The sequence below is a fragment of the Protopterus annectens genome, chromosome 9.part0 (assembly GCF_019279795.1).
Source record: "Protopterus annectens isolate FY-2018-M chromosome 9.part0, PAN1.0, whole genome shotgun sequence".
Taxonomy (NCBI): domain Eukaryota; kingdom Metazoa; phylum Chordata; order Ceratodontiformes; family Protopteridae; genus Protopterus; species Protopterus annectens.
The window spans coordinates 214,182,567-214,207,584 of record NC_056743.1 but is presented as its reverse complement, the minus strand read 5'-3'; the positions used below and the strand labels follow the sequence as shown (position 1 = coordinate 214,207,584).

The window sequence follows — 25,018 nt, the reverse complement described above, 5'->3', positions numbered from 1 at the left end:
TGTGTGATTTAAAACTATCAGCTGGAAAGCTTGTGCAATGGATTGTATAAATTAAAGAAAGCAAACAGAAAAGCTACAGTGAAAAAATAAAAGAAAACTCTAATATAGCAAATTCTGTGCGGAATACTGATCCTTGCTCAGTACTGCAGGATTAGTTACTAGATTACTTTGGTTAGTGCAAGAGAGGGTTTAAAATGATTACATTAGATAACTAAACATATTCTTCATTTGTCAGTCAACCTTAAAATAACTACTGCATATCCACACTTGTGATAAGAGGTACCAAACTGCCACCAGCTGTAAGAGAGAACAGACGTCACCACTGCCGAAGTCTGTCAAAGCCACAGTCAAGTGCAGTGTATACTGGGCACTCGCAATATGCCAGATGACCCATTTACAAAGCAGGACAGAACCAGTCATCCATTATGATTTTCTTATTAGCAATGTCTAAATATGTTGTAATCTTAACATTCAAATGAGTTGCAATTTTCTACCACAGCATTTAGTCTGGTAATGCTGTACTGGGGTAAAACTGAAAAAAAAAAGCCAACAACAAGAGACGGTAGTTCTCAACACAACTAACAGAAGTTTATGCCCATGCTTATTTGAATACATAGAAGACCTGTCACTGTGCTGAATGGGTCCAAGAAACTGAGAATTCCAGCTTCTTAAATCAATGCACTGTGGATACAGTTTTGTACCTCTTCTATATGTATGAAAAATATTTCCAAGCTTTTTTTTATAAATCTCAATATAATTAATTATGAAAAAAATCAGCTCTGAATATTATAAACTATGCTTATTTGAATATTCTTTTCATATAAATCATTTCAAGCATTACATATGGAATTTGTGGCTTAATATTTTGCACCACAAACCCCAAATCATGGTAATTTAAAACATGAACATTTGAAAACTAAGACATGACAATGTATCACTATTTTGCAAATACATTGCTAACCTTAAACTCTTCCAGAAATCTCTAAAAGGCTCAGGGTTCTTTAAGCACAAATCTCCAGAGTTAACATTATTTTGGAACCCCTGTTGAGTTGCATTGCCTTATAGAGAAACTCAGTTCCAAATTCACAGCTGGAAAACACCACTCTCTCTTCTTCTGGCAAGCCCACATAATCCCTTACCTACTCTACCTTCAGTGCCAACTATGTTACACTAACTGTCACATCTTATGTCATAGTAACTATAAATATGTTAGCTTTATACAACTCAATCTGAGTATGACTGCCAGTGTTGCTTTAGTACTGTAAAAGTGCTCAATGCAAGTGCTGCTAATAATAACTATGTCTCATGCAGTTCTTTCACAAAGCAGTTCTAACGTACTGAGCTTATATCTGCGGAGACGGGTCTGCTGGATGCTTTAGCAGAAGCAGTAGATTGCCTGTCTCCTTGACTAAGCGTCCTCTTTCGCTCACGCACTAGTGCCTTCTGATGCCTCTTCATTCGTGCTAACTGTTCCTCAGCACTCATCCGGCCTCTTTGGTGCTCTCCAGAGTACAGCCGCTCCAAGGCACTTTTTGGTCTCTCCTACAAATGAACAATTTTAGAAAGTAAAATAAACTAATGCAGTATATTACAAACAGTTTTTCCATCTGCTTTACTCCAACAAATTAAACACTATGATGCTTCCACAGGAAAAAAAAAAAACAGTACCAATCTCTCTAGATAAAACACACTATGTTTCATAATAAGTTAAGCTCTTTCATCCCCTAAGAGTATCAGACTTCATCAGAACAAACTTGTTGATCTTGACTGGGCCATTATAACACAGTTACATAACCTCCTGAAGTCTAAGGTCATGATTTAAGCTAGAAAGTGAAAACCTTTTAATTTAGACTGAAAAACTGCCATAGCTTTACAGTGTACTGTCCAATGAGGTGGCATGCTCTAATATGGTCAGTTATGTTAAGTTTAAAATGCAAACAGAACTTGTTTAAAATACAAACATAAGTAGAGAAGTGTGTGCAAATGCACACGTTGTTTAAGTGAACAGTACAGCTCAACAAATTCTGCTTCAATGATAAATCTGTACATTTCCTATTATAGTTCCCAGTATTTTCTATAGTGGGTGTCACCATGCAGTTATTTTACTTTCTTGTGATTGTTTTTTGATTAAAAAACTGAAAACAATTTTACTAAGATAATTTGCTATTTTATTACTTTAATGAAAATCATTTCCCCTTGTGACAGTCTTATCGCTCATTTATGGCTCATTCATTCCTTGGGGGTGAAGGGTGCAAGGACCAGGAGAGGACCATTATTCACAAGGAAGATTATGTTTCTGTTTTAAGGTACAATCCCCACTGTGCATGCCCACCAACCTGCTTAGAGTTGGCTATATAACGGGTGTTAACAAGGATGTGTCATTTCGGTAAGAGACATGATCACTCAATACTGCCCTGCTCCCTTTGAAATCAGCTGTCCCATGTGGTCTCTAGTCTCTGCTCAGGCCAGTTGTCCTGTATGGTCTCTGCTCAGGACTTTAACGTGGGAAATTGTGCCCCAGGCAGATGCTCCACACACTACTTCTGAAAGGAGGTTAGATGGCTAAGACATACCATTTTGTTCTCTCCCCATGCAACTGAGGCAATAATTGAAGTAACGTCACCTGGTCATAGTCAGGGCCTTGTCCCACTACCCCACTAGAAATTTCAAGTATCCACAAACTTGCTTTGCACACATATGGGCATCAACTACAAGAATGTTAAGTCAATGATGAACTTAAGGCTTCGTGTTCATTAAAGAAAAGTGATTGTATTGGTAGTATGTACAATGCTTAGTTCTATCCATCTGCAATTGTGAACATTGGCTGTATATGATGGCCACTGTTGAAATAACACCCTGACTGCAGGGGTAAACATGTGGCAAAAGGGGTTATGGATAGATGAGTGCACAGTACTTAGCTTGCTAGTACTAGTAAATGCTGGATTGGAATGGCAATCACAAACATTTCAAAAAGTGACAAGCTACCAAGTCAAAAGAATATGTTACTCAGTTTGCACATTAAACTCACACTGGTATAAAGTATTCTAATACAACAGACAGAAGCACAGGCCACAGAAACCTTACACGATTCTCTGTATATGTATATCTGCTGTACAACACAGGATCAGTAAGTATCTATCTTTGCAAGTTTCACAGCATAGCATAGTCATAGAATCCATGCATCAGCAATGATGAGTCGCATCTGCCTCCTACAGCAGCCCCAAAAACAGCTATCATCATCCACAGAGTTTACTGGGCAAGAATGGACTGGAAGTAGATCATCAGTTATTTCTTTTGTCACATTTGCACACACACACACACACTAACATACACACTTTGTATATATCTAAGAACAATTTATATTCTCTAATCTGCCTACCACGTCATTGGGAGTGCTATGAAACCAGACTATTCAGAGAAAACACTTGTGAACCAAGAGTGGACATGAAGACTCTGCTGGGGAGGTATCCCAGTCAAGAATCGAACTGGAGAACCACTTTCTATGAGGCAACAATGCTGCTCAGTGTATCACTGTGTTGTCCAGACATGGAATAAGATATTATTAAAATACAGTAAGATAGGAGTGCCGTGGAATGAAGGTTCTACTGAATAAAAAGGCCACATGATAGTCTTATACATCAGAAGAACATTAATGGCATCTTATATTAGAAAGAATACGAGCACACAATGATGGCTGGCTGTTAACTACAGCACTATAAGTAATTGGACAGTGAGTGCTACAATCCAGTAACAATAACCTATGAGATTAAGATATTTCCTTAAACACTACTGTTATGCATAGTTCTATTGATTTTATTTCCACTTTTTCCTGGTGCTCAGCACGTAACTAATGCATCACAAATAACAGCATAAGCTTACAATGACTCTTCTGCTTACAAGTTAAGAAATAACAAAAATATTTTATACCTTGGAGCTGTCTGTTGTTGCCCCTCTTTGAAGTGTTGCATATGAACTAAGAACTGATGGCTGGTATAGTTTTGAAGTTGATCCAGACAAACCTATGGAACATTTTAAACTGTCACAACCTTTTCACTGCACAAAAGAATCAGTCATAATACTAGCAGCATATGATCACAGCAGAGTTCCACATACTTGTTTTATTTTAGAATCCCATAAATTCAACCAATAGTCCAAAATCTAGACAATCCCTATAGAAGTGAAATTGTGAACTTACCATTATGCTAGATCTGTGTTGTCTTTTTCTGTCTGTCTCAACTTGTGGGTTACTGGATCTGAGGTTGGCAAAGAGACTATGGTTCTGAAGCTCACACTCCTATCATCCCACAATGCCCTGCACCACTCAGTCTCCTCAGATTTAAGTTGCCCTTCAAATACTAGATCCCTCCAAACATGCCGTAAACTAAAAAACAATAATAAGAACCAACAAGGAAGATAGCTGGAATAACAGGCAGAACTGCAGAAAAAATTAAGTAAAATCTCGTATTTATTGTAATAAAATGGTGAGCGCTTTCGCAATGATACCCATTGCTTCATCAGACAACCTCTTCTACAACTAACATCATATAAATACTTTAATTCATTTCAAATGAACCAATCACAGCTCTCACAAATCACTCACTAATAAATTACCATAGTTACATATAATTAAAACTTCAAATTAAAATAAAAATAAAATAAAAATAATAAGATACAAAACTATACTGAATGCATATGTATACATATAGTGATCTTTTTCATTGTGTGCTTCATTTCAACTTCCTGATCTTCAGGGCTGGTATCAATGGAACTGAATCATTTAAACCCATTCCCCTATGTGCTCCTAGTCTTAGGATCCAATGTACTTCCATACTTTCTATGGGATTAACTATATCCCCCATTCTGATGTTTGCACTCTGCACATGTAAGACCTGAAACATAAAAATATGTTCAGCTCCTTTCTCTAAAGTGTGCTTGGGCAAGGGCACTTTACGTTAACCCCTTCCTGATACAGTATAAGTGATCCCTTGTACGTTCTCTAAGGTGACGATTCATCTTACCTACATAGAATTGGAAACATACTTTGCAATGAGCTACATATGCTACATTGCTGGTGTTGCAGTCTGCTGAATTTCTAAGCTCCCATAGACATCCAGTCTCTGGATGCTTAAAAAATTTGGGTTCATCTAAGTGAACACATTATGCACAGTGCCCACACCTGCATGTACCCTTAACCACATTTTCTATCATCCTAGCTTTCCTTGGGTAACATAGCTGTTGTTTCAGGTTCCTCTTGTTTTTAAATACAAACTGTGGTTGCAGACGTACTATATTTGCAGTACTCTCATCTACCAGTAACATATGCCAATTTTGTTGAATAATATGATCAAACCTTCCTATGTCCTTGGTATAGGGCAGGACCATGGGAGTCTGTGTTAATCTTTTGTTCCTATTACATATATTCCATACTACTATGTCTGAGTAGTAGGATTTCCCTTTGCTCTCTCTTTCCTTTAATACTTTATGATACACTTTATTAATCTCTTGTTCACTGTATCCCCTGTTCAGAAATCCTGTTTTAAGACTGTTAAGTTCACTGATATACACCTTTTCTTGACAGCAAAGTCGTGATACTCTCATGGCCTGTCCTCTGATGATATTGGGAAAGACGCTTTGGTTATGCATACCTTTTCTATGTAGGAAGGTTGGTCTATAGCACTCCTTTCTATGTAGTTTGGTAAACCACCCATCACCTTCTCTATATACAGTTACAGCTAAAAAATGTATACTTTGTGAAGAAAAATTCATAGTGAATTTAAGAAAATTGCTCCAAGTATTGAGATGTGAGTACACAGACTTTAACTGTTCTTCAGTTCCTTTCCAGAAAATAAAAATATCATCCACAAAACGCCTATAGAATGCTATCTTGGGATTATCCAATACATTTTCTCATTCTCAGTTCACCATAACCAAGTTTGCTTAATCACTGGCACAGCTTGTGCCCATTGCAACACCTGACAATTGTTTGTAGCATTTCTCATTGAACATAAAAATATTGTATTCAAGCACTATTTCTAAGAGCATACAAAAAAAATCTACTTTTGCTGCAGAAAACTTTCCTTGTCTCATCAGCACTGATTTTACCATGCTGATGCCCTGATTCATGTATACATATGCATCCAGTATAGTTTTTTATCTTATTTTTATTTTATTTTTATTTTAATTTGAAGTTTATTAGTGAGTGATTTGTGGGAGTTGTGATTGGTTCATTGAAATGAATTAAAGTATTTATATAACGTTAGTTGTAGAAGAGGTTTTCTGATGAAGCAATGGGTATCATTGTGAAAGCGCTCACCATTTTATTACAATAAATAAGAGATTTTACTTAATTTTTGCTGCAGTTCTGCCTGTTATTCCAGTGATCTTCCTTGTTGGTTCTTATGCTTGGGACTTTTTACTCTGTTCAACTTATTGGGACTTGTCTCTTGTTTTTGGATAAAAAACAATGTCAAGACTTAATAAGGTCCAACACAAGGAAAGTTCAAGATGGCCCGCAAGGTCCTCTAGAAGCAAAAAAAAAGTGTCAATTTAGAAGGTGGATCGAGGGAGGGAATGTTGAGATGGACAAAATAAGACAATATAGATCTAGCATTATGCTAAGTATATAACTTTTGTACCTGATGTTGAGTTTTCCGTCTGTCTCAACCTGAGAGAGACAGTCCACAGCCAGTCCTGATCTGGATAGTGCTACGGAAGATCATCCCATGGGATAGTAAAGCCAAATGCAGTCATTCACCTTGGCTAAATGTCTAACTTATAGTAAATCACAAACGTTTAGGTATTTGACCAAGTGGCTGCCAAACAGATATTGTCCAACAACGCATGACTGAAGAAAGCTGCTAAGGTAGACACTGCCCTTAAAGAGTAAGCCTTGGGTTTGGATGGTAAGGACAACTTACTGACCTTATACACATAACATATGCAATCAGTAAGCCATCTGGACAAGATGACCTTAGATACTCCTGCTCTGGGTCTGTCTCTGGAAAATGTCATACAAAGTTGGACAGATCTCCTGATATACTTTTCTCTATAAAAATAAAACCTTAACAGTCAGTGCAGATCAGAAAGTGAAGAATGTACTCCCCTTTTTCAGTAAACTGTGGGGGAGAAACTCTGGTAAATGGAGAGACTGGTTTAAGATAAACTCAGAGAACACTTTAGGCAAAAATATCTGAATTACTATGTAAAGATACTCTAGCCCTGTGAAAAACTTAGATAAGGAGGTTTACAGGACAAAGCATGAAGTTCAAACATCTGCTTGGCATAAGTAATTGCAACCAAGAATAGGGTCTTCCAAGACAGAAACTTTAGATCCACTGCTGTGGTAAGCTCAAAAGGAGCCCTGGTTAAAGCCTGTAGCATAAAAAATCACATCCCATGATGGAACTGGATCTCCCAATAATGGTCTGAGGAGAAAGCTGCCCTTTAAAAAGAGACTAGATTATCTCAGGGAAGCTATAGGAGAACGATCTAGACCAACAAAAAAGTTAAAAATGGCCACCAGTAAAAGTTATAGACAGCCACCAGTGGACTCTTGACAGTAGGGTAGCTTGCCCCTGATTGAAAAATACTACCTAAGAAATTCAAAATCACATCCAAAGGAGCTGAAAACAGATCCAGACCCTTAGAAACAGCCCAAATGCTAAACCTTTTCCATTTAAAGAAATACATTTTGCTGGTGGAATTTTGAGATGAGGAAATAATATGCATGAGTCTGGAAGACAACTTGGGATTTCTGACCATTACTGGAACTGGGGAACCAATAGGTCAGTTTGAGGGATATGAGATCTGCATGAGACTGGCCTGATGAGTGTGAGATTATCTCCAGAACTGGATCCACAGCCCAAGGGGGTAAATCAGCTGTGACCATAGAAATGGGAACTAAACTTGCCTGGGCCAGAAGAGGGTTATGTCAGTCACAGTTACCTTGCACCATACTGCTTTCTGTATGAAGTTCATGATTAGGGGTGCTGGTGGACATGCGTAGAGGAGACCAGGGGCCAAGCATGGACTACAACATTCCTCAGTGACTGTCCCTTCTGAGGGATCTGGGCAAAAAAGCTCCTGCACTTGCTACTGTAAGGAGTGGCAAGCAGGTTGTAGCAAAGTGGGCACCAGTGCAGAAAATGGCCACTGACTGACTGGTGGGGGTGGCATAATGGTTAAGGTGTTTACCTCTCAGACACAAGATACAGGGTTTGAGTCTCCCCTTTGAAAGGGGAAATTGGCTTGGGTTAAAATGGCCCACAAGGGCAGTTAGCCTACTACTTACCTATTAATCTATGAGGGAACACTCGTGAGGCATCAGTATGCTTCAGTGCAGCTTGTCTGCTAGAATGTTGGATCTCCCGGGGATATGCATAGCTGTTAGACAGTTTATTTATTTATTGACATTTGTTAACCAGGTTGGTCCAGCTAGGCTTTTAGCCCATTTTCAGTGGAGACCTGAGGAGAAAAGCTCCAAAAAATAAAAACACAAAAAGTTTGCAGAGAATCAAACATTTGAGTCAAAAGTATGGTCAAAATCAGTTACACAAGAACGTTAGAGAGACAAAGCAGAAATGCAAACATATGATATATACATATCAATATTTTTACAGACTAAAAAATATATTTACATATTTATAAAAAGAGTTAAGTCCAACAGTATTGATTGTAGAATTTAATAAGTATCCACAACAGTGCAGTACTTAGCTGTATGTGGACAGACTGAAAAGTATATAGTAGGGTTGTGGGGAGCTTAAGTAGGGGCTTGACAAGGACATATTTTGGAGTTAAGTAGATGAAGTTTGAGTTTTTCTTTAAAGTGGGATGGGTGAATGATGGAACAAATGTCTCTTGGGGGTTTGTTCCAGGCTTGAGCGATGGAGTGTTTATATAGGAGTTTGCCAGCTATTTTGTTGGGTTGGTAGATTTGCAGAGGTTACTAATTAGAGGTAAAGAGAGTCTGTGGAGAAGTGTAGATAGAGATGAAGGAAGAGAGAGCAGGGCAGGATGAAGGTTTGTAAAGAATGAAGTGTAACATTTGAAGTTGTGACACAGTAGAAGATGGGGGAATTCTAACCAGTGGAGAGTATTTAGGGCAAGGCAGTGATGTGTATTGTATGGAGAGTTTGCAATAAATCTATCTATCTTGTGGTAAAAGTTTGTTGCAGTTTGTTTAAAGTAGTACTTTGGATGTTAGTGAGTACTGGGGCAGCATATAGAAGGGAGGGGAGGAGAAGAACTTGTGCAAGGGAGAGTCTGGCATTTGGAGTTAGAAAATGTTTGTTGTGATACAGTAAACCAAGTTTCTGGTGAGTCTTTTTTATGCTTTGGAGGATGTGCAAGTTGAATCTGAGTTCATCATCTATGATAACCCCAAGGAGTTTAGTGTGAGCTTCAGGTTGGATAACAGTGTTATTAGAGGAAGTAATAGTAAAGGTAAATTTGAAGTGAGAGAGAGATTGGGGGAAAAATAATAAGAGTTTAGTCTTTTCAGGGTTGAGAATGAGTAGATTCCTGGACAACCACTGTTCAGTGGCTAGGAAGGCCCATTGAGTAAGAGTGTGGAGATTGGAGATATTGTCTGAAATGGAGATAAGAGTCAAGTCGTCTGCATACTGGATGAGGGAGGATTGCTTACAAGAAGTATAAAGATCATTGATAAAGACATTAAATAGGAGGAGACCCAGGATGGAACCTTGTGGTACCCCAGTTGGGACAGGTATGAATGGAAAAGTGGAAGACAGACATTTAACAGATTGCTGCCTGCAGGATAAGTAACTGGAGAACCAGGCAAGGAAGGAAGAAGATAGACTGACATCTGCAAGTTTAGATAGCAGTAGGGGATGGGAGACTGTATCAAAAGCTTTGGAAAGGTCAAGGAAGAAACATGATATGAGTTTGTTATTGTCTAGGGCCTCTGCAATGGTATGTGTAAAGGATAAGAGGGCAGTAGTTGTGCAGTGGTTGGGACGGAAACCATGCTGAGTGGGAGTAAGGAGTTTATGCTGGAGGAGGCAGTTGAGTAGTTGTAGTGGATACATTTTTCAAGAATCTTAGATAGGGGAGATAGAATAGCTATAGGTTGGTAGTTAGATGGGTCTGTAGAGTTTCCACCTTTACACAGGGGAATAGTGAAAAAGGATTTCCATAGGGTAGGGACAGTGGATTTCTGAAGAGATCCATTGATTAGTATGGATATTGGATAGGCAATGGAGTCAGCAGCAAGTTTGAGGAAGGTAGGAGGTAGATTGTCAGTGGAGGGAGATCAGGGTTTGAGTTTGTGAAGAAGAGATCTGATGTAGGAAGTAGGAACCGGATGTAAAGAGAATAGTTGGTTGTTAGAAGGACTGGGAGGGATAGGAAGAGAAGTTGTGTTACAATTGGAAGGTATGAGTGTTTGAATGGTTTCAATAAAGTGTTTATTGAGAAGAGCAGCAGTTTCCAGAGGAGATGTATTTGGGTAGGGACAGGGAGTTGAGGGGCAGCCTGGAGAGAGAATTTTGTTAATAGTATACCAGAACTTGCAAGCGTTGGGTTTGTTATTGAATTGGGCAGAGTTCTAAAAGGACTTTTGTCATTATTGGTTTGTTTTTTGGTAAGATTTCTGAGGTGTCTATAATTATGTTGCAGATATAATTCCTTTGCTTTTATCCAGGCTTTCCAAGCTCTATCTTTTTTTATCATAAGGGACTTAGTTTCTTTTGAGAGCCAGGGAGCATAACTGGGTTTTATTCTAACCTTCCTAGAGGGAGCAATGGAGTTCAGGGTATTCAGGAAGATGCTATTGAACCTAGTAACTGCATCACTGAGAGGGATTTGTTTAAGGATAGACCAGTCAATGGTGGATAGAATAGAGTTGAACTGAACTACATTAAAATTAGAGAGTTTTTGGCAATCTCTATAAAGGTGGGATTGGGGGGGTTTGGATGGTGTATCTAAGGACCGAGGTGGGAAGGTGATCACTAAGTTGGTCTTGTAGGGTACTGGGGTTGTGGTAGTGGTGAGGGGAGTTGGTGAGTATCCAGTCAATTATGGAGCCTTAAGATGAGTTTTCATGGAGGCGGGTGGGCGAAGATATCAGTCGATGGAAATCATGCAGGTTGATGCTGAGTTGTGGAGAGTCAGTTTTAAGTTTAGACCAGTCTAGGTTAGCATCGCCTAAGATGAGAGTTTCATAGGGAATATTGTGAGAAAACCAGGATAAGATAATCTCTAAAGTGGATGAATTGTTTCCAGAAGGGATATAGATGGCAGCAACAGCTAATTTTTTGTGGGGGTTAAGGTGGCAATTAAGGATGATAAGTTCAGCTGAGTGAAAGTTAGGGAGGGGTGTGGGGAAAGGTGAGATATTGAGGCTATTGGAGTGGAGGATGGCTACTCCACCCCCTTTTTTGGTAATCTATCAAAGGGATAGATATTATAGCCTGGTGGGAGAATTTCATTGTTAGTGATGTGTGGCTTAAGCCAGGTTTCAGATAAGGAAAGGATGTGAGGGTTTGTATGTATTATACAAGCATGGAAATTAGTGACTTTGTTGGTTAGGCTTTGAATATTTAGAAAGTATATTGCCAGGTGCTTGGATATGAATGAGTTTAGTGTAACAGGCTGGGTATGGTGAGAGGTGTTTGGGGAGGGAGGTAGAAGATAAGGGGGGGGTGTTTGATTGAGGGGAGAGGGGGAGGGGCCAGGGTTGGGGTGGACATCCTCAGATATGAATAAGTTATAAAGGGGAAGGATTACAGTAGTACATGGATGTAGATTGTGTAACTTGGGTTTAGATTTGTAGGTAGGAGGATGGATTTGCAATATAGACAGTTTGTGAAGAGAAGAGGTAGAGAGGTTGAAAAGGGCTGGGGTGATATGAAAGTAGGAAGGTGTAGAATGAGTGTCAAATGTATAGGAGGTAGGAGAGCATAAAAGAGAACAAGGAAGGTGTGAGTGATAAGAGGTTAGAGCAGAGAGAAGAAGTAGGAGTGAGATGATAATGATAAGGTGTTTCATTTGTGATGGAGCATGTAGGAGTTATAGACAGGGTGTAACCGCAGGGGAAGGAAGTGATTTATTTAGAGTCGGATAGGAAGTAGTTTGTCAGTGGATGTTGCAGAGGGAATGGATGTTATAAAGGAAATTGTAATGGGGATGGGTGGGAATGGGGGTAGGGTAGGGGAGTGGAGTGAGGGCAAATGAAGCAGGCAGGGCCAGGTCAACAGTGTGAAACAGCACTGAAAATAACAATCAGAAAGGATGCGACTGTGAAAATCAGAGCTGAAGAGACCAAGCCAGAGATGGAAATGTTGCAGATATAAATTTAAAAATAGGAGACAAAGGGTACAGAAGATGTACTAGGGGTTAAATAGCACTCTAGAATGTAGCTGGCAACATTAAACTTACATATACTGGAACTATTGAAAGTTAAAATAACATTAAACTAAAAGCTATTGGTACTAATGTTAGTTAAAACAACAAGGAATATGGTAGACTCCTGACATTGTGCTGCCTGCTGGTGGCCAAAGTAAGTTACTACAGCCAGAAAGACTAACCTGCATGTGTGCTCACCTGCCCTTTAGTAATACTTTAAACAATAAGGAGCAATTCACTTTTTAAAGAGCAGACAGTCTTAAAAACACATTCACAGTGTGGATAAATTACAGTAGAAGGAACACCTACAGTTGAGCTAGAAAGCTGTGTTTTTAATTTGTTTTTGGAGCTGCTTCAGGCAGGTAACTTAAGCAAATTTATTACACTTTCATAAGGTCTTTTGCTGGACAAGGCTGTTGGGCAGGGTTGACCTCAGAGTGTTTAACCCATCAGGAGAAGCTGCAAGAGATAAGGGGGAACACATACAAAAGGTTATACCAAGAAAGTAAGAAAAGACATATGAGAGACCAGACCTGGAAAAACCCTAGAGAATCATAAGGATAAGTGAGGTATAATACAGTGAATAAATAACCAGTGTAGCAATAACATTATTCCCAGTTGACTAAGCCCTGAAAGCAGAGCAGATACTACTTTTTAAACAACTAATGTAGCACTAAAAGTAAATGCAGTAGTTTGTACAGAAAATGCAAATAGTAGCAAACACAGTTAACTAAGCCCTGTAAGCAGAGCAGAAAACATTCTTAAAAAACTGTAATGTAGCACTAAGAGTAAATGCAGTAGTTTGTACAGATAAATCAACTTTTAGCAAACACAGTCAACTAAACCCTGTAAGCAGAGCAGAAAACATTCTTAAAAACTGTAATGTAGCACTAGGAGTAAATGCACTGGTTTGTTCATAAAAAGCAAGATATAGCAAACACAATTAACTCTGCATTGACAGTACATAGTAGCAGTGTAAACACAGCAATAAATAAAACAGTACTTCTTGCACAATACCTTCTAAAGCCAGAGAGCACACAGGCAAGGGGTAGTAGAAGCTTCCATGTGGACTGCACAGAAGCTAGAAAGGATTTTAACGATGGGTTCTAGGGAGACATAGCCCTTTGTCACACCCTCATGACCTCATGACATAAGAAGTAAAATCTAGTTCTCCCTTGATTGTTGATACACCAGACAACCATAACATTGTCGATCAAGACAGAAATCACACATTTGGGGAAGACAGTCATGATAAGTTTGCAAGGCCAGGAGGACCTCTCTCATCTGCAAAACATTGATATGTAGGAAGGCATCTCAATGGGACCAGATACCTTGGATTACCCTTCCCTCAAAATGCACCCCCCAACCCAGCAGGGAAGCATCCATAGTTACCATGGTTATGGGGATGGTGAAAGACAAAGGGATGTCCTGCCAACACACAGTTGGATGTCAGCCACTATGAAATGTGACAGAAATAGGCCTATGTAAGTCTTATGGGGCACCACACTGGATGTGTTTTCAGAGACCAGTGGAACAAGAGAGAGAGAGAGAAAGTCCACTGAAGTACCTTCATATAAAACCTGGCCAGAGGAACTAACAAAATAGTGGTAGACATTGAACCTAGCAGGTGAAGAATTAGAGAAATGGATGACCTCGGAGAAGAACTTGCCAGGCCTGGAGATGTAAAGATGACAACATGATGTACTTGCTTTCAAAATGTTTCAAGTAAAACTGAAAAAAAAACATTGCTTTAAAATAATCTATTAGACACATAGCTAGTAATATTTAGTACAACAAAAAAATTCTACTTATAATATAAAGCCATGAATTATCTCACTTGATGCAAAGCAATTAATATACTAATCAATGTCACAAATGTCATTAAAAGTTGGGTTAACAATTCTTCATGAGAAATGATTTCTACTACATCTTCCAAGAAATTCAGGACATAGCAATGACTTTTTTAACTATCACTTTAATACACAAACTCCACTGGAATACACGTAAATTATTAAGGAAACAAACAACATGCAGTATATTCCTGTATACAAATGGTTCTTTTCACCAAAATTTTGGGCATTTTGCCTACATAGCTAGTAATATTTAGTACAACAAAAAATTCTGCTTATAATATAAAGCCATGAATTATCTCACTTGATGCAAAGCAATTAATATACTAATCAATGTCACAAATTTCATTAAAAGTTGGGTTAAAAATTCTTCGTGAGAAATGATTTCTACTACATCTTCCAAGAAATTCAGGACATAGCAATGATTTTTTTAAATGTCACTTTAATACACAAACTCCACTGGAATACAACATGTAAATTATTAAGGAAACAAACAACAAGGAGAATATTCCTGAATACAAATGGTTCTCTTCACCCAAAATTTTGGGCATTTTGCCTTAAAATACTAAAGAGAGAGAGAGAGAGAGAAAGAGAGAAAAATACTAGCCAGTACTGCTATCTGAAGTGATACTGAGTGACAATATTTCTGAAAGTCTAGAGCAACACATAAATGTGTAAAACCACAAGACTGTTTATTTACAAGCCATTCTACAACAAACGAAATAGTGATACAATATGCACTAATAAAAACATCACAATGTTATGCAAAGTATGCACATATTGATTAATAAACATATCCTTGAAATTCACTGGAAGAGAAGAATTTGTGGTGTCAATTATTTATTAGAAATATAATTTATAGCTACTGATGTGCTTTGGACAAACATTTATAATAAGTGAATCAAGGAGACTACCTAAGCACAGAAGAGTGAAACATTTAAGAGATCAAAAATTTCTTAAACTTGATATTTATACAAAAGACAGGATTCAAGGGAAGACAGCTTAATTTATAACATGGCCAGCTGTCAATAAAAAAAAAATATCAGAATACCAAAGAAATGAGCTGCAAATGTTGGTGTGATGATGTGAGGTATTGCCAGCTATGCCAGGAGAAGTAGAGCAGTGGATGTATAACATACGCCAGCATAGCTAGCTGGAGTTTTGTAAAGAATTATATATCATTTGTATATCAAACTGATTTGTATAGGTGCTTGTGTTGAAAATATATTTGTAAATCTGCTTATGTTAAAAATGTACCAATAGTGAGTCCTGCTGGACAGAAAAGAAATACACCTGTATGTCAGACTGCATTGTAACTGTTGAAATGGATATATTGTAACAGAGGATACTGAAAGAGAAGAGGTTAATCTCAGCCAACTAACTATGAAAAATACTGTAAAAACACCAAAGCACTACCAAAGGAAAAAAAAAAAAAAAAGAGACAGAATACAGGACTTCTTGAAGGCTGTTTGGTCGAGGTGCTAAAGTGCAATAAATTGGATTTTTTAACTTTGAAAAGTAGTCTGAAATTAAATTACCTGTTTTAGGCCATAAAGAGTTGTTGTGTCTTTCGGCTTTTCCCCGTTAGGGGTCGCCACAGCGGAACTCCGGTCCGCTAATGATTGGCAGTAGATTTTTTCGTGCCGAGTTGCCAGCTCTGACGCACAACCTTCAACGAAGGTACGCCCATTCATGCATGTCTCCATGCAGAAGACGCTGTAGCTGAGAATCGAACCAGACAGCATTTTTCTGTGAGGCGACAACGCTACCGCAGCACCACCACCGCAGTGATTTTAGGCCATAAAGAGTGTGTCTTACAATTTGGATTGCAGCTAGAGACAACATATCTGTGAAAACCAGGACTAGGAATCCTACTGCAATGTCTTTAGGGGTGAACTAATTGCTACTTTGGAAGGGTGGAAGTTTTTGAAATGGTTTTATAGCTTCCAAATGCTATAACACATCTTAGCAAAGATCTATGTGTGTATGGTGACACATATGTGCAAGATTCTGGCTCAGCTGCTAGTAAAGGGAGTAGTGTGGGAATCAGAAGTCAGATGATCAAATGTGTGTGATGTCATTCTGCAAGCCAGCACTGAAATTATGTTTTAATACTAGAAGAAACAGAAGTCTCAGGGTGGTCTGTTTGTGAAGCCTGACAAAGAAGGGCCATTTTCGACACATTATCTTGCCTTGCTGTAGTAAGTGAACTAGGGAACAGTAATTATTTAATCAGTCAGGAAAATCTAGTGAAATTAGTTAAGTATTGTTTTTCTGTATCTATGTGAGCCTTTCCATCTGTGCTATTTTTAATATTTCCTATGATGGAAACTCTGGTGTTTACTGTAAGTAGACATTTAGTATTTTCATGTTCTTTTATTATTTATTATTAGATATATTTAAACTTTTCAACATGGCTGGTCTTTTAGAGAACAGTTTAACTTTTGAGAGTGCTTGTATTTATTTGGTGACACTGTGACCACTCCTGAAAGCTTTGCTGCATTGGTCAAACACTACCATTTGTATTAGTATTAATTGTACTCAGTATAATTGGGTACCCATGTAAGAGCCTTACAGTAGCTGGCTTTGGAGTTCTGGTGGCAGTATCTACCTTATAGTTTGGGCAGAGGGGACATAGCTGCTAAGTCTGTGCCAGCCTTTTGCAAGTGTGTGTGTGTGTGTGTGTGTGTGTGTGTGTGTGTGTGTGTGTGTGTGAAAATCAAATCTCAAAGAGCATGTGTGTTAGCTACTTGGAGCAGGGACACACTGCACTAGTTTCACAGAGAGGATGGTGGAGGACTTGGCTTAGAACACTCTGCTGAGGACTCACCTCTACAGCTGTGGTCAGTGTTTCATCTTATTTGGAGCCTGGTGAGAGAGAAAAAAACCCAGCCCCAGGATGAGTGTGTGGTCCCTGTGTGCTCTTAAGGAAAATTGTGCTTGGTGCAGAGAGCTGCATCAGGAAATACTGTGTGTATCTGTCTTTGTTCCAAGTGAACATCCCTCACTGGTGTCAGTGGTGAGGATTGAGGCTCCTCAATTACTGGCCCAGAGCAGGGATTTCACAGTTAGAAAAGAAAAAAGAATGGAAAAAGTCAAACTTCAAGACATATACCACTGAACATTTATTTAGCCTAAACATTTCAAATTGTCAAATGTTTCTCAAGGGGATTAGAGTAATTACTTAATAGTATAACCAGTAAGTAATATCCATGAAAAGTGGATATTTGGCTACTGTTTCTTAGTTAAGATATATTCTTATGATGACATAGGTTCAAAGGTAATTACTAATTTGTAGCCTAGGTGACCACTGGGAAGCTTAGCCAAATCTTCTTCTTTTGGCTTTTCCCGGTTAGGGGTTACCACAGTGGATCACCTGTCTGCTTATGATTGGCAGTGGAGTTTTACGGTGTTGAGTTTCCAGTCCGGTACCCAACCTTCCACAGAAGGTACACACAAGCACGCACTCACGCCTAGGGCCAATAAAAACTGTGGCATATTAACCACACTGACGAAAGAATAATTAGATATCTATCATACCAACAGATCCTGATTATGCATTGATGAAGACTGAAATTTTTGATGTAGCTATTTTTGGTATCGGTAGTTTTGCTGAGGTAGAAAAGATCCAAAGAGCTCTTTTATATCACCAACGTCATACAGCGGTAACTATACAAGAGTCTGTATGAGATGGGTTATATTGAAAGGGCTTTTAGTCACTCTTGGTAGCTTAGGAAACCTAGTCCAATAACTTCCTTACTTAGGGATTTCTGACATTTTCCTAGTTGGACAACGTGTTTGAATAGAAAGACAGACAGAGAGATAGAGAGGAAAAAGATGGTTGGACTTTTTAACTAGCCCGTCCTGTCCAAATAATATCTGAATTTTCTAGGAAAATCAAGTGACTGTAGAAACATTCCCCCTGATTTTCATTCAAAGAGAATTCTGTAACCACCTTGGGAATAAAGGAACACAGTGCACAGAAGAGCTTGCGGTTGTGAAACCCATCCAGCAGAAGTAATAGCCAGTATAAAAGCTGTTTCCCAAGGGAGAAATTTAATGTCAGCTTTAGCTGCTGGCTCAAATGGTGGTAGAATGAGCTTTTCCTTTTAGGTCCCAAGGAGGAAAATGTAGGTAAGAACATGTTAGATCTCTGCTGACCTTGGGATGGTACTCTGTTGCTGATGCCAAAATGAACACCTTTTCAATTTTGAAATATATGACTTTCTAGTACTAAGTTTTTTTTGCTTCATTCGAATTATCTACAACACCCTTCTCCAAAGAGAGGATTTGGGAAGCAGTTTGTAAGTTAACCAAGTTCTCAATCTCAAGGTACTCAGATTGGGGTATATGATGGAGCCCCTTGTTTTCAGTCAGGAGGTCAACCTGTTGAAAAAGCAACCATGGTTTTCCCTGCTCAGGCTGTGAAGGAGAGGGTACCAATGTTGCCTCGGACAAATAGGTGGTATTATCCTCACTTTTGGGCCTTCCTCCCTGATTTTCTGCAGTACTCCGGTGATCATGGGATTGGGAGGAAATCCATAAAGAAACAGATATGTCCATGGACAGAAGAAGGCATTTGTCTTCCAGGCCTTGTTGTGATGTTTGGCCATTGAACATCTTTTTTTAAGCTGATTGTTTTGATCTGAAGCAAAAAGGTCTATTTCTGGCACACCCCCAAGACAGGCAAATGACACTGAACATGTCCTTGTTCAGGGTCCACTCATTGGGGTTAAATTCTGACCTGCTGAGGTGATATGTTAGTGAACTGTTCTCTCCCCAGCAGGTAGTGAGCCAAAAGGTGTAGGCCAAATTCTCGAGCTGTGTCCCACAAAGACATTATTATGTAACACAAAGGACAGGAGTAAGTGTTGCTTGCTTATGTAGCCCATCACTGTGGTGTTGCCTGTCTTTATCAGTAAAGTCCCAGGTTAGCATTAATCCTTGAAGGCTAGGATGGCCCTGGAGAACAGCCTCATTTCCTTTAGATTTGTGTTTTTTTAAGAAAGCTTTGTTCCCCTTTTCCCTGAGCTTGGAGGTCATTGAAATGTGCCACCCCAGGCCAGGTTTACGGTATCAGGGGTCAAGGTCTGCCTTAGGTGTGGGGTCCTGAATGGCACCCCAAAGCTTTGGTTGCAAGCAGAGATCCACCACTGGAGTTCCCACTTTTTTAACAGGAAAGGAGTGGAATTTGTTGGTTCAGAGACTGGGTGCGCTGGTTCCATACATTTTTGAAATGCTACTGAATCTTCCCTCATGTGTAATCTAGCTAGGGGGATCATGAGGATACATGAGGTCATATACCACAAAACACTGTGTAACTCCTGTTCTGGAATTACTGAAAAAGGGAGAAGAGACTGGAAATAGTTTGTCAGGAAAATAACCATTGAAGGTCTGTGCCCAGCAAGGCTCCTAGAAAGACAAGCTTTTTGGGGTAGACTGGATTTTTTTACATGTGAGGTGAAACCTATGCTGAAAAAATGGTCACAGATAGGTACAGAGCAGAAAGAAACTCCTCCACAGAATTCCACTTGGATCAGGCAGTCATCTAGATAGGGGTAGACATCAATGCAGTTTGTCTTGCAGTAGGCTATCGCTGGATTCAGGCCCTTGGTGAATACTCTGAGAGAAGTAGATATGCCAAAGGTCAGAGCAGAGAACTGATAATGACTTCCACCTACTTTGAAATGAAAATGATTTCTATGGGACTTTGCAATCATAATGTAAAGGTAAGCACCTTTTAGATCCAAGGTGACTATGTAGGCATTAGAAGAAAGCATAGGCAGAAACTTTTGTAAAGTTAGCATTTTGAACTAGGGTACTAGAAGAAATTTGTTTAATCTTTAAATGTATAGGATGGGACTACAAATTTTCTCCTTTCTTGGAACAAGGAAGAGTCTGGAATGATACCCCTTTCCCTTTTCTGGGGGAGGGTACCTGTTTAATGGAGCCTTGCTGTAAACACATACCCACTTGGATCAGAAATTCTTATACTTGATTTGGTGGGGCAAAAGGAATGCTTGCAGGCTTTGGAAGAGAGCAGAAGGATGGTCTGTATCCTTCTTTGATAATGCTTAGCACCCATTTGTCTTTGGTTATCTCGGTCCTTTACTGGTAAAATACAGACAGCCTTCCTCTTAGCTTTGAAGGAAGAGTAGAGATTTGGAGGAAAGGAAGTGGTGATGATTGGAGTGGGACTTGAAGGAGAGGGAACAGGGAGAGAATTAGTTGAGCCATGGTTGCTCCCTACTGGTCCCCTGGGGCTGGGATTCAATAGGCCTAGAAGTAGGTTCTGATTGCCATATTTTACATTGTCTTGGTGTTCTAACCTGCCTGACTCAGCAGAGAGGGAGGAAAAGACTAGGACTTAGTGGGATAGTTTCTACTAAACCTGGTGGCTAAATCCGCAGAATGTCCTTGACAGTCTGCAGAGATTTAGCCTTCTTCTCCAGTGTTTTGAAAATAACTTTGGCATTGGGTCCAAGTAAAAAAAAAAATGTTTTCTGGGGCAGCATCTAGAATCTCAGAATTAACAGTCTAAAAGGGATTGTCTGCAAATAATAAACGCTTAGGTAGCCACCCTGCTTGATCCTTCCAAAGCATCAAAACCAGAATGCAAAGAATGCTTTGCAACTTGATAAATAAACTTGCAGATATGCAGCAATTCTTTGGAGAGAGAGATCTATCTTATAACCCCTCCAGTTTTTCTTTCATATGGTTCAGGTCAGTTAAGGTTAATCATCTGTAAACTGAGGGGGTGGAGCTAGGAACTAAACCTTCTATTTAAGGAGTAAAATAAAACATTTCAGAGCTTTACTAAAAAGGCTCACCCAGACTCTGCTACACTTTGCTGTGAGGGAAAGGTTAGTTTGCCTTTTATTTGTTGTATTTTATATAACTTTATTGCCTTTTTCTATTTTGAATACTGTGATTTGTTTTCCTTACCATGTGTTTTACTTGTATTCTGCTTTTAACTGCATATTAAAACTTGAAAAGAGACCACAGCTCCGTCTCTTGTGAGTCAGGCAGAAATCAGAACAGATCAATTAAGGACTCGCACATAAGATAGAACAGGTCAGTTAAGATTAATCATCTGTAAACTGAGGGATTGGAGCTAGGAACTAAACCTTCTATTTAAGGGGTAAAATAAAACATCTCAGAGCTTTACTAGAAAGGCTCACCCAGACTCTGCTACACTTTGCTGTGAGGGAAAGGTTAGTTTGCTTTTTATTTATTGTATTTTGTATTACTTTATTGCCTTTTTTATTTTGAATACTGTGATTTGTTTTCATTACCTTGTGTTTTACTTGTATTGTGCTTTTAACTGCATATTAAAACTTGAAAACAGACCACAGCTCTGTCTCTTGTGATTCAGGCAGAAATGTTTTTCCCCACCCAGTTACTGTTGTGTTCCTAAAAACCACTGTCTTTCTAGTTGCCTGCCCCTTGTGTTAATTTGACCATATATCTCATTTCTCTCTGCTTTTACTGGTTAGTGTGAGTAAGCAGAAAATTATCATTTTGTGAAATCACTCCCCTTCAACTATTTAAAATTATTGCCCATCCTACTGTATTCCATAGCACCAGAACACAAAAGTGACCATCCTTTTCAATCTATCTTGCTGTTTTAAAAATAGTGACTATCCACTAAAACTTAAGTTACCTACTGTCACATCTAAATCCTCTAGTGCACACTGCAGTGTTTAGGATAAAGTTTTTTTTCATCTTACCTTTAAGCATCCCTGTGACTAGCACTTGCTCTAAAACCTGCTGGAAAGCACTAGGAAGCCTTAAACTGACACAAGCACTCAACTCTCCTTGTTAATAAGGAGAAATTAATTGCAGGCACTAAACAGCCTATAATTGCAAAGTACCTTGCTAATGTAAGGGAAAACACCTCTTGTACTTTACAAAAAAAGCACCAAACCAGGCATATCCAAGGGTCAGCTTCCGGTGATTTCTCCTGTCCACCTAGTGAATCTGGGCATACTGGAGTAATGCAGCAATTGCCTCATGTACACAGACAACCCTCCCCTCCTACCACTGAACACTGCAACCTGCGAGAGATGCAATTACATAGCCAAACTGGAAGCAAAGCTCTCTCCATCCAAGATTGTGCTAGACAGTCAAGATGAGAAGGTTAACACCCGCACTACACCTCAAGCAACACATAGCCCTTCTAAACCCACACCACCAACACCCTCACATAGCAACATTGAACCCTCATATGTGGAGGCCCTTAACAGTAACCTGCTCAAGCAACAAGGACCTCCGAGGCTGAAATGCAAATAAACACCAATCACAACCAAAGTGTCACATAGCTCACACCACCAGTGCGCCACCCAACAGCCCTTATGGCAAGACAAGGTACCAAACACTTTAGTCATAGGTGACTCTATAGTCAGGCACACTGATGTCCCATTCACCAGGCTTGCACTCAAGTCACTTCACAAGTATAAATATGACTCTGTCATTGTCCATTTGGAGTGAATGACTTGAGATGTACCTCCCTGGACTACATGAAAAGAGACATGGAAGAGCTCTTGGATCATGTGGCCCAGGCAGGTATGACCCTAGCCCTGAGTAGCATCCTGCCTTTGCCCAGAATGATACCACAGTGTAAGGACAAAATGATTGACTTCAACAATTGGCTAGGCTTCTGGTGTCATTCAAAGGGGATCCAGTATCTGTCTGCCTGGGACGACATGATCGACAGACCACGATGCTTTGCCAGAGATGGTCTGCACCTATCGCCCCTGGGATTCAGGTTAGTGGCTAAGGCTCTTGCCACCCCTATAGTGCCTTTTTTAGGCAAAGTTCAAAGGACAAAACCACCACTGTAACAGGTACAAACATGCAAAATCTGAAGGTAATGCTACTCCATGCTAGAAGTCTAAACATCAAAATGCACTCTCTCGAGGCAATCCTAAAAATGGAGAACATCAATACCTGTGCAGTAATTGAGACCTGGTTCAAGGCTCCAGAGAGCACCCCTGCAATACCAGGCTACAACTCTTACCACACTTTATGGTCACCAAACCAGGACCGAAACACTAAAGGTGGAGGAGTGTCCATATTCACCAAGGATATTCACACCATCAGGCTAGTTGCCCAACACAATGCATCTGAAATTCTCCACTATGTAAGACTGCAATCCAAACTGTAGCTTGCTACAGATCCCCCACCATGCCCCAAGATTCTCACTACACTTTTCTAAACATACTGGAAAATATTATATTAAAATACAACCAAACACCCTAATACTGGGTGATTTCAACTACCCTGCCATTAACTGGGAAAAACTACTCGTGTAGTTTTCCCAGTTAATGGCAGGGTAGTTGAAATCACACCTTTGCCCAATGGTTCTTGGAATACATAAATTCCAATGCCCTGGATCAACTAATCCATAGTCCCACCAGGGGCTCCAATATGCTAGACTTGGTCATTACCAACATGGGAAATCGATGCTCCACACTTATGGTCACCCCCTCGTTGATCAGGTCTGATCATAAGCTAATCACCCTTGATATCCACATTCCTCCCCCACCCCCGTAAGGAAACCTCCATAAAAAACTTCTCCAAAGCTAACTTCATGCTACTCAAATCAGAAGTGACAAACTTCAGGACACCCATGCAGACGGGAACTGAAAGTTCGACTGCTGAATCCTACACTAAGGCACTGTATGAGCACATCCACTCGTGCATGAATCATGCCATCCCAAATAGAACCAAGACATTCTCCTCCAAAAGAAGGAAGCCAATCTGGTGGTCCCCTGCCATAAACAAACTTTACAACAAAAGGAAGAAACTGTTGCAGAAAAGAGGAAAATCCCAGGATGCAAAAAACTCCCTTACCAGCCTCAGTAAGAAGCCGAGATCCCTCATAAAATCCTCCAAAGCTAGTTATGAAAATAAAATTGCCAAAGATTCCAAAGACAACCACAAGGCATTCTATAGCTATGTCAAGAATCTAAATGGCAATGCTCAGATCTGTTCTGAGCTACAAGAGAATGGCATTAAATATACTGATCCCAAGGATATTGCCAATATCCTGGCAGATCGATTCAGTGCCAACTTCACTTCCCTCTCACCCCCTAAAGGACCCATCTCAATACAGAAAGATTGCCAAATTCCAGTAATAACGGCGACACAGGTAAAAACCTTACACTTCAAAGCTAAGAATACAGCATCCATGGGACCAGACAACATCCCGGGCTGTGTACTACATGAACTACAAAATGAAATGGCACCTCACCTAGGTGTCATGTTTAATCATAACCTCACCTCAGGCTTCGTGCCCACTGAGTGGCGCACAGCTACAGTTATCCCACTCCACAATGGGGGATCCACCTTGGTTCCTGGGAACTACTGCCCCATCAGTCTGATGAGCCTGATCTGCAAGGCAAAGGAATGTATTATCATGGAACTTATAAACAAAGACATTGGCAACCTTCAAACACGGGACCCCACCCAGTTTGAGTTCGTGAAGGGACGATCTTGTCTCCTGAACCTGATTGACTTCTTTGAATCAGTCTCCAGAGCTGTAGATGAGGGTAAGGCAGTCCACACAGCCTATCTGGACTTCACCAAGGCCTTCAACACCATCCCCCACTCTGGAATCATAGATAAACCTACTAAGCTGGGCATTAATCCCTATGTCACTCGACGGGTTGTCAACCAGCTTACTGACAGAACCCACACTGTAAAAGTAGCCAACACCAAAATCCAGCTCCCGACAAGTGGAGTACCTCAGGGTTTAGTCCTGGGACTGCTCTTGTTTGGCATCTACTTCTCTGAAGTACAGG

At 39.7% G+C, this 25,018-nt stretch overlaps 1 protein-coding gene across 10 annotated transcripts in view; it reads right to left on the bottom strand.

Annotated features, from left to right (window-relative positions):
• PLEKHA7 (pleckstrin homology domain containing A7) overlaps positions 1 to 25,018 on the bottom strand; it is a 2,079,953-nt gene that overhangs the window by 203,497 nt on the left and 1,851,438 nt on the right. For all 10 annotated transcript variants that reach the window (XM_044082761.1, XM_044082762.1, XM_044082767.1 and 7 more), the window contains 2 exons: positions 3,928 to 4,019; positions 1,339 to 1,542 (listed from right to left, as the gene is read on the bottom strand). In XM_044082761.1, coding sequence (XP_043938696.1) covers positions 1,339 to 1,542; positions 3,928 to 4,019 — 296 coding nt within the window. The remainder of the gene's footprint in view (positions 1 to 1,338; positions 1,543 to 3,927; positions 4,020 to 25,018) is intronic.